Genomic DNA, 10,901 nt, shown 5'->3' with positions numbered 1-10,901 from the left:
CCCCCTCCCCTATCAGGACGAGGGTTGAATTTCTTTACGAGCCCTGACGGTATGCTTTCATACAGCTGGCATTCGTTTAATCCGTTTCATTCCCTTCAGGATGTTCTATTTTGATATCATATACCAATGTGAGGCGCCTTCAACGTCATTTACCGATGCAAGGCGCTTTCAGCGTCGAATACGGATGCAAGGCACCTTCAACGTCATATACCGATGAAAGGCGCCTTCAACGTCATATACGTCCTTAAGTGTCGGAGGGAGAATCAGGGATGGTAAAACTTGCCGGCCTGATTGATGAGGTGGGCGATGAAAGTGTATGTTGTCACGCGAAGCTTATTGTCGCACGTGCTTTCGACCGGAAATTTTGGTGACAGCCACGATAAAATCATACAGCGCACACTGTACAACGTGACATGAGGTCTCCACACACAGATAGTTTGTCTCCAGGATACTACATTTCGTCCCTCAGCACAAGCAAAGCTTTCAGTAAAGACCCTTTATCTTACCACACGGCAACATGGCATATGTTTTGGTTTCATCCCATCTCGGCGACAAATATATCCTTTGATTTGTAGTTGGTCGCTCGACTTGGTGATGGATCAGCGACAGATCAGCGTATTTTCTCTGGCTCGGACGGTCGGCCGATTTGCTGTTTTTACCCGACGGCTCTCCGTTTCCCAGACTAGACAGTATAAAATGTTGAAAAGACCTAGATATGGGGATTCTTCTGGCCACAAGGTCATGTTTTAATCGTTGCGATGTCACTAGCATCGGGCGGGCGGCGACGTTCATTGCGCTGCGACTTTGCATGCGAGATTCACATTACATGCCATGAGTACCTGCCTCGGGAGGTGAGAATGATTCTGAAGTGTCAGTTAATACCATTTTTGCCCCTGTCCTGATAATGATTACCAGTCCCATGTATCTACAAATCAGGGGTGTGCGAAGTTTCCTTTCAGTTCAGGGCTCCATCCATCCTCAAAGTAAGTGAAGAATTACGCCAATCTAGGAGGCATACATATTTTTGGGGCGACTGCATATTTGTTCACTTTTCCCCCAAGCTTGCCTTCACAAGCTATGCCCCTGCTTGAAATGCAAACATGTCATCAATGTATTGTTGTCATTTAAACAATGGGAAGGCAATACAAGGTGAGTGTAGCCAATGTCGGCAATGAGGAGGGGTTGGGGTGGGGTTGTACAGGCTCCATGGCCTCTCCTTTACCAAGAGGTTTACTTCAATAAGACGCGGTTTTTGTATCATGATGTTACTGGCGTACCCCTGAGACCGCCCCTGCTCGCGCCGCCAGTGCTGCTGCACTTTGGTACGCCGCGGCCCCGAATGGCGGTGTACTGCCTGGGGCGCCACCCGCCGGAGTCGGCGCCGCCCGCTCGCTTCGCGGGATAATACAGTTGCCGTCTAGCAGCGCTCGTGTCTGGTCTGGGCAGACAACACGTGGACTTGAATATGGCGCAGCCGCATTGAACCTAGAGTAAGCTTAAGCAAGCATAAGCAGCACATTAATTTAAACAGTGTTAGTTGTGAACCAAGTCGAGATGCCTGGATTTCGTCCTCCTGAGGAATTCGACTTCACATCGCCTGAGAGGTGGCCGACCTGGCGTGATCGGTTCGTCCGCTACAGACTGGCATCGGGACTACACAAAGAGGACGGTGACGTTCAAGTAGCTGCGTTGATTTACAGCATGGGTCCGCAGGCTGAGCATATCGTACCAATATTTAAGCTTACTGCTGAGCAGAAGGAGGATTTTGAAGTTGTTGCCTCAAAGCTAGACGGGTACTTCATTCCGAAAAGGAACTTTATTGCAGAGCGTCACAACTTCGAGCTTAGATCTCAAAGCTCAAGCGAGACTAATGAATTGTACATCAGAGCTTTGTTCTCTCTAGCTGAGCATTGCAGCTTCGCTGACGCTGATGAGCGTATCAGAGATCGTCTCATCTCAGGAATGTCTGACATGGAGCTGTCCCGTAGAATTCAGCTGAAGTCACTAGAGGAGGAAGTGTCTGCAAATACCGTCATTTCGATGATGCGTAATGTCGAGATCGTGAACGGCCGTGACAGCTCTGATCCGCCTGATATCAGTAGTGTTTGTGCACCGGCGCGGCACAGGCAGCCGCGCCAGCAGCGCCAGCAGTACAGACGTCAACCGCAGCCTTCCACCGCGCAACGGCAACAGCATAGTCAGCGTATCGACTTTTCAACAGCATGCAGATACTGTGGAAGAGCACGTCATGCGTCTCCGAAAGATTGTCCTGCTAAGGGAAAAATATGTGACAACTGTCAGAAAATGGATCATTTTGCGTATGTTTGTCGCTCCAACGGTGTCAGAGCGAGTGCGCGGACAGAGTCCATTGAAGAACTATCGCCGCCCAACATTTTTGTTGACGAAGCAGACAAAGCTTGCGCGCCATGGAGAGTTTCAGTCCTTCTAAATGGTCAACGAGTCGCTTTCAAAGCTGACTCTGGCGCTGATGTTAGCATTCTGACGCTGAAAACGTACAAGAAGCTGAAACTGCCGCCGCTTCAACATGCTTCAAATACTCTGACAAGTGTTGGTAGCGTGCTAAAAGTAGAAGGAAAGATGCACGGAACACTCCTGTTCAAGAACAAAGCCGAGCCTGAAGTGTTCTACGTTGTTGACTCAGCTAATGATCTCCTCTCCAGGTCTGCTTGCTCGCGCCTGGGCGTACTGAGATTCACAGGTGAAGTCAACGAAGACGTCTTCGGAGAGGCAGGTCTCCTGAAGACAGCACCGGTCAGCATTCAGCTCCGTGAAGATGCTGTTCCATTCGCCCTTGCCACTGCAAGAAATATCCCGCTGCCACTGATGAAGCCGGTGGAAGAGGAGCTGAAGAAGATGGAGCATCACGGCATCATCACGTCGGAGACCGAGCCAACGGACTGGGTCTCTGCGCTGGTCCCCGTCCCGAAGCCGAAGAGCAGCGGTGTCCGCATCACGGTTGACTACAAGAGACTCAACCAGTCTGTGAAGCGACAGGTGTTCCCGATCCCTACTCTGGAGCAGCTGACCTCCAAGCTGAGTGGCGCGACGCTCTTCACCAAGCTGGACGCCTCTTCCGGTTTCTACCAGATCCCGCTGGACGAGGCGAGCTCCAAGATGACCACGTTCATCACTCCGTTCGGCAGGAAGAGGTTCCTGCGACTGCCGATGGGGATCTCGCTCGCACCGGAGTGCTTCCAGCGGAAGATGGAGGAGATGCTGGACGGACTGCCCGGAGTCATCGTCTACATGGACGACACCGTGGTGTTCGGAGATGCTGCCAGCCACGACGCACGTCTCGAGGCCGTCATCAGGAGGATCCACGAGTCTGGCCTCAAGCTGAACAGGAAAAAGTGTGAGTTCCGGAAGAACGAGGTCAAGTTTTTGGGGATAAAGATCAGCAAGAACGGCATCAGCATGGACGAAGAGAAGCTCGAAGCGATCCAGCAGCTCCAACCACCGAAGAATGTCAATGAACTAAGGTCTCTGCTCAGAGTAATCAACTTCCTGGGCAGGTTCGTTCCACACATCCAGGAGTGTTTAAGACCACTGAACGAGCTTCTGAGGAAGAACGTAGCATATATCTGGACACCACAGCAGCAGCAGGCGCTGGATGACGTGAAAGCAGCCGTCACTTCAGCTCCAGCTCTGGCGTTCTACGATCCAGCACGAGAGACGGTGGTCAGCGCCGACGCCAGCAGTTTCGGCATCAGAGGATGTGTTCTCCAGAAGCACGGCTCCGTCTTCAAACCCGTGGCGTTCTGCAGCAGAAGCCTGACTGACCCAGAGACCAGATGGGCCCAGATTGAGAAGGAACTACTCTCCGCGACGTGGACGTGCGAGAAAATGCACATGTTCCTGTCCGGACTGCCGTCGTTCGAGCTGCATCTGGACCACAAGCCTCTGATCCCGCTGGTTAACACGAAAAATCTCGTGGATGCGCCCATCAGATGCCAGCGCATGCTCATGCGCTTGATGCGATACAACCCCACAGCGGTCTTCGTTCCAGGAAAGCAGCACCTGGTGCCCGACTTCCTCTCACGTCACCCGCTCCAGAAGCAGGATGAAATCAGCGCTGTGCTTCAAGAAGACATACATGGATTCTGTGAGAGAATCTTCAGCGATCTTCCCGCCACACCGCAGCGTCTGGTGGAGATCAGCAAGGCGCAGCAAGCAGACGAACCCCTACAACGCGTAGTTCAGCAGACTCTCTCTGGCTGGAAGGAGGGAGCGAAGCATCCCGACCTGCTGGACTACTTCGCCTCTCGGGGAGAGATGAGCGTTCTGTACCTAACGTGTGGTACACTGCTGATGCACGGGCGACGCATCGTCATCCCTCCGAGTCTGCGAGATGAAATGCTCACCCGACTACATGATGACGGACACTTCGGTCTGAACAAGTGTCGCCAGAGGGCAGCAGAATCGATCTGGTGGCCTCAACTCAGCATCGACCTGAAGCGTCATCTCGAGAGCTGCTCGTTCTGTCAGGTGAACGCGCCAGCCCAGCACGCTGAGCCACTGGTGACAACCCCAACGCCATCAAGACCGTGGACGCACGTTGCAGCAGACGTCTTCCACTTCAACAACTGCAACTGGCTCGTCACGGTGGACATCTTCAGCAGGTATCTGGAGATACAACGCCTCCCGAGTCTCACCAGCAGCGCAGTCATCGAGCGTCTGAAGCGCCTGTTTTCCCGCTTGGGGATACCAGACCTCGTGACAACAGACGGAGGAACGCAGTTCACTTCAAGCTCGTTCGCCAACTTCACAGCGTCCTACGGCTTTACAAACCGCATCACAGACCCGCACACGCCGTCTTCCAACGGAGCAGCTGAACGGGCCGTGAGAACCGCCAAGTGGATACTTCGCCAGAGGGACCCCCACCTCGCCCTCCTCAACTACCGCACGACGCCTGTGGAAGCAATCGGATACTCCCCAGCCCGTCTCCTGATGGGACGCGAACTTCAATCTCGTCTCCCCATCGCTCAGCCAACCGGAGAAGCGACATGGCAGCATGCCAAACTCCGAGATCGGCAGAGGAAGAAGAAGCTGGAGACATGCTTCAACCGGAGACACGGTGCCCGCGATCTTCAGCAGCTACAGCCCGGGGATCATGTTCGGATCAAGACGGAGAAGGAAGCAAGCTGGTCCGAGCCCGCCACCGTCATAGAGAAGCTCTCTAGACGCAGCTACCTTGTGGAGCTCAAGGGTGCTCGCTATCGTCGCAACCGACGTCATCTGATGCAGATCCCTCCGTTTCAGGTGTTGACACAGCACGGTTCCGCGCGGCGTGCTGACTGTTCTGCACACAGGGTGCCCGCTCCAGACCTCCTCTCTGGCCGCCATGCTGAGGTGGCGCCACCGGCGCTGCTGCAACCGCAGCCGCGCGAACCGGCGCCTGCACCACGATCGGTGGTGCCACGGCCACCACCAGCTGTGCCGTCGCCCGTGTCGAAAGCGGCGCCGCCGCTGTCGCTGCCGCCGCTGACAGAAGCTGCGGCCCAGCCCTGCGACGCGCAAGTGCCCCAGACACAAGGTCCAACGCCACTGCTCAGTTTTAGTCCGCGTAAAACACGCAGTGGCCGCGTTTTCTGAGAGACATCAAAGAGAAGCAGCAGAGAAGCAGCAGGAAAGCAGGTGGGAAGCAGCTGGAAAGCAGCAGAGAAGAAGCAGTCCGAGAAGCAGAAGGGAAGCAGCAGCCTCAGAAGCAGCATAGCAGCAGCAGGGAAGCAGCAGGGAAGCAGCAGTCTGTCGCCAATAATTTCGTTTCGCAAGCGTTTTTTATATATTATACATTTATTTGCATTTCCTCAAGGGGGGAGATGCATCATGATGTTACTGGCGTACCCCTGAGACCGCCCCTGCTCGCGCCGCCAGTGCTGCTGCACTTTGGTACGCCGCGGCCCCGAATGGCGGTGTACTGCCTGGGGCGCCACCCGCCGGAGTCGGCGCCGCCCGCTCGCTTCGCGGGATAATACAGTTGCCGTCTAGCAGCGCTCGTGTCTGGTCTGGGCAGACAACACGTAGACTTGAATAGTTTTGTAGTCCAAATACCATGGGAGCTCAGTGAAAGATTATCCCTTAGCTATCTTTGAGGACAATGTTGGCTGTATTCGATGATGATAGCACCCCCACTGTAACAGGAAAGCTCTGTAAGTGAATCATTCTGCAGTGTTCTTTTACACACATTGTGTCCTTGCACTCATGAGCATTACATTTGCAAGGATTCGGATTTGATACCTTTCGTTGTCGCTTCTGTTAACACTGAATGGGAAAATTGTTCTATTGGAACCCAAAGTACACTATGAATGCAGTTTGTGAAGACAGACAGCCTACTTTATGTGCAGCCTACATTGATAGTGGAAATCAAAATAGTTCGTGTGGAGGTGGCATAATGACATGAGTGCCAATGCATGCATGTATAATGTATAATGTATGCATGATGAGGGAGGAGATAGCAGCCTGTAGGCCTCACGACCTTCCCTCCCTACGTTTGGTTGTCAACAGATATAGTCCATGTGGTTCAGATTACAGGCAACTTCTATTTTTGATTGGCTTGCTTTATTTATAATTTTTAGCAGCATACTGATCATGGTCAGTAAAAACGCCCAGAGAACATATTTTTTGTTATAGCTGGTTTCTTTCTCATATATTTTGTAATCTTCTAGCTAGAAGAACTGTGTGGGCGGAGGGGGACCAGCATCGAGGGGCCCAACTCAACATGATCTAAAATGGAGCTGATGACACCAGCATATGTAAAATTAATAACAAGGATGGTTGCCAACAATTTTATTCCAGGAGGGGGAAAGGGGGATCCCATGCAAATGCAGACTAAAAAGGGTAGAGCCTCGCAAAAAAACATGTTTTGTCTTTAACGAGATCTCAAGAACAGACTAATCGAGATCGATTGGTCTGTTGTTAATTGACCCCACTAGACCAAGTCAAGACCAAATTTACCTGAGATGAAACTATTTCAGATTTGAATGCACATTCGTACATCAAAACAGCGCAGAGGCATAGAACATAAAAAGGCGTATTCTTTGTTCAATTGCAAGTTTAGTGACATGTAGTTTTGTCTGCTTTAAGCCCATATTGATGGTGCATGGCTTCATTTAATGTGTCAGCCCTCCGCGCAGTCTGCGAAGCACTCGCTTGCCGCTCCCCCCCCCCCCCCCGCCCCCCGCCGGCCGTGGGTCGTCTTGCAGTGCTCGTAAAAAGCGTCGCTACAAAACCAGAAACGCCAGAGGCATGTTTTTAGTGTCAATATATGCGTAGTGGATGTCCCAGAGGCTACCAAAGCTTTGAGCGCGAACGCACGACATACCGGACTGGTATTCACAGAAAGCCTCAGAAAACCGACGTCGCATTAGACCATCCTCCCACGTCAGGGAGGGGTATGTTGTTCAGAAAAAAATAGCAGCCTGATGTAAAGGTGTTGACAAATTTCAGCGCAATGTTCTTCTTGGGACACGGAGAAAGACGCCCACCACACCACACATGTCTCGTCGGGCTTGGACATGCCCAAAGTGTGGGAGAGAGATTGATGACGGTTGAGATGGGGCTCGAAGCGCACACGTGATTTTCATAATGGAATACGCTTCCTAAAGTTCTGTCGTCGACAAAAAGCACACTTTTACCACCCCTAACAACAATGCTCGTTCACATCTCCCGGACACTGAATGAACACGTAGTCTTCAAACTGCGCGGAGCATGTACATCCATCACTGTGTATGTGATGGGATGGGTGATTGATGGCAATGTTGGCAAGCTCGTTTCCTAGTCAATTTTCAAGTTTGGTCTGTCCTTTGGCTGAACTATGATGCTATAACGTTCAGCCAGATCGACCACCAGTTTAAATGTGAGCGTGTGTTCAATCCAGAGGCATCTTGGCCATTTGTAGCATCAAGTTCAGTCGACTTGTCAAGAAAATATATCTGACACATCTTTCCCTTAAGTGTAGGTGCATAACTATGAAACACGTAATATCAATAAACCCCTCGATCATTATAAGACCGTAAAAAAGCAGACTTGAATTTGGGCGACGGGCATGTGAAATTACACCAAACGTTAACGCTGCCAGAATATGATTGAGTATTATAATCCACGCTGCGAAAAGTCAGATTTTATCATTTAGTTTCGAAAATCAGCCTGGCGCTCAGTGCCCTAACAGTCAGCCTGTTTGGAAGGACTGATCGGGTGCAGAGCTCTTTAGTTGACGATTCGCTCCACTGCTGTCGCGGCCGGGCGGTCGCGACCCTCAGACGGGTCGTGTCACCATGGCAACGGGGATTGCCGCGTGACCGGCCTGCGAAAGAGCCATCTCATAGAGGGATCATGAGAATAACTCATGAGAGCGCGAGATGGTCAAATAGATGAAGGGCGGGGGACGGCCGCCGCTGTGGGTTCGGAGAGCCTAATTCTGGAGTTCACAACGGCGTGATATCAACCGGCGCTAAGCTACCGTGGCGCCCGCGCCACCGCTGCCGTTCGCTCCTGGCGCTAGTGTGGGCGCAACGCAGAAGCGCGGGACCGCTGAGTGTGGGTTTGTTGCGGGTGAACCTGTCTTTCTGTGGAGACGTAATGAGTCATGTTTTTTCTGGCTGTTTTCATAATGCTACGCAAGCATATCCCGTACGTTCGAACACGCATGGCTCGAATAGATTGCAAACAGTTTAAGCCGGGTCTTGGTAAATTTACAGAAGCAAAATTTTCCCTTGCTTGCTAAAAAATGAGCTGACATCATCCACAGGGGTCTACAAGAACAGCTTTTCGGAAGAATATCAGTGCGAATCACGAGCCACTTGATTTGAATGTTCCTTCCACGGTCTATGGGTACACCCGGTCGATGTGGAACTAAAGTGAGGCGTGGACAATATCTAGTGCATCAAAACCTTAACAAAGTTACGTGAGATGCATGCGAGCTGCCCGAGATGAATTTTTTCAGATGTGCAAACTAGAAGACCTTAACCAAAACTCAACCAGTCGTGAAATCTCACCTTGACTGCTTGCTTCTGCATCTACCACTGACAATAAAGCAATTTATGTGCGTGGTACGTGCATCCCTTTATGGGAAATCGAATATCTGTTTTGCGCAACGCGTCACTTATGCTCACCGACACACATTATTACAACATGGCTGTGTTTGCGCTCTTACCTCTGAATGAATCAATAATGATATGTCAGGAACTTTCCTGTGGCAACAGAGAGTGTAAGTCCCGGTGATCAGTTTGGTCACTGGAAACAAACGTCGCGACTAAAGATGTCGCGACTAAAGATGTCGCGACTACAGATGCCGAAATCTGAGTGGTCAGATCGATCCCCGTCTAATTGCAGCGAAAATCAACGCTCGAAATATGTGTTCCGGATGCTTGACCTCTGACTGCATCCTCATAGATAAGCATCGGCACGCCTTTCCCCGCTCTCCTACCTCCGGCCCTGGTTTACATGATTTGCACACAATCCGCCAACACAATTTGTCAGAGTGGCACGACGAGTGGAAGGCGTTTGCGGCGAAGGACGAGCGAGGCGATAAAAGGCGCGTTATGATGATTTGTAAATGCAAATCTAAACAAATGAATCCACTCGCCTTCCGGGAGGCGTACGGATGCATCCTGCCAGTGTTTTGGTGCTGGCGGTTTGTGTAGGCCCGACCAGCATGGGGCTCACTGATGGGTGGCGATTGTGTGAAAATTGTCGGATGGCATTGCCTGAAAATTGTTTGGCTATAAAATCGGAGAACCCGAACAGTTTAGGGAGCATGGATTGACACGGGATTATATGCGTTTTCTGTGGCTGCCACCAGTGCTGCGAAAAACGCGTACCGGGCAATAGCGTGCTTAGTATTAAGTTGAAGGCAGTCTGAAGAACTAACTCGAGGCAGGTCAGACGCGTGGTGCCTAGTCTTGCCGAAAAAAGGAACAAAAAATAATCGTAAAGGTTGAAGGCTTAAGATAAAACTACCATGGGCGTTAAATCTGCTTTGTTGCCGATGCGCTGCGAGAAAGCACACACAATGAGACAAGATGTCCATGATGATTTCCTTAAGGGGCAGGAATATCCATATTTCAAAAGTGTGTATAATCACAATGATGCGTTTTGCTCATTTTGCTAGAATGGAGTGCGGGCTATTGATGTTTTTCATAAGCTTTGCTTATTCGATATGTTTTAGCGCAGATATGATAACTCGTGCTTGTTTCGAAAGCCGGTTGCGCGGCAGCGGGCCTCGCGATGTTTGCATGGGAGTCCCTTTTACGAAGAAGGTCTCATTTTTCCAGGTTGCAATGCATTATTTTTTAAGTCAATTGCTGCGGCTTTAGAGGCAGATTAACGCAAGGTTAGGCTGAACAGGGAATTGGACATAAGTCACGTTCCATACGTGTAGCACGTAGTGGTCCCGTGCACTTCGCTTTAAGAGTTGTCCCAAGTCGTTTATCCGCACTGATATCTCTGTTGGTTATCGCGCTGTGAATTCAAATATTCAAACTCTGTCTTCGAATTACACGATCGGATGCTAATGGTAGAGGTAGGCCTTACACAAGAAGCATCCCTTTCTCTTAGCTTTTAACCTGACCACTTTTCTATCCCCATCAATGGTATCTCCGAAAACTACACCTCAAGCTATGCCACGGAATTACGAAGTGGTTGCGCACATTGCAAACGTAGTTACGCGACACTCAATGCAAAATGCCAAATGCAAAATGCCAAGTCCAAAACTTGTTGAGCACCAACGTTATATGCATGACTCAACGTCGTTTGACCACGTCTGTCTGAGACTAAGGCGGCACTTTCGCTTATCGAATGCTTTTGACGTTAGCGTGATGTTTGTGACTTGCGACACCGATGTTTGTAATATCCTTTTGTTTGCGCACGAAATGACGAACCCC

The 10,901-nt window shown here is 50.8% G+C and overlaps 1 protein-coding gene across 1 annotated transcript in view; it reads left to right on the top strand.

The window, feature by feature from the left end:
* LOC119110199 (neuroligin-4, X-linked-like) overlaps window positions 1-10,901 on the top strand; it is a 67,317-nt gene that overhangs the window by 38,487 nt on the left and 17,929 nt on the right. The window contains 1 exon segment of the mRNA XM_037233934.1: window positions 2,127-2,150. Coding sequence (XP_037089829.1) covers window positions 2,127-2,150 — 24 coding nt within the window.

Source organism: Pollicipes pollicipes, unplaced genomic scaffold, assembly GCF_011947565.3.
Source record: "Pollicipes pollicipes isolate AB1234 unplaced genomic scaffold, Ppol_2.1 Scaffold_7231;HRSCAF=8579_pilon_pilon_pilon, whole genome shotgun sequence".
In the NCBI taxonomy this organism is placed as follows: Eukaryota; Metazoa; Arthropoda; class Thecostraca; order Pollicipedomorpha; family Pollicipedidae; genus Pollicipes; species Pollicipes pollicipes.
The sequence above is the reverse complement of the archived record's forward strand: the minus strand, read 5'-3'. Positions and strand labels throughout refer to the sequence as shown.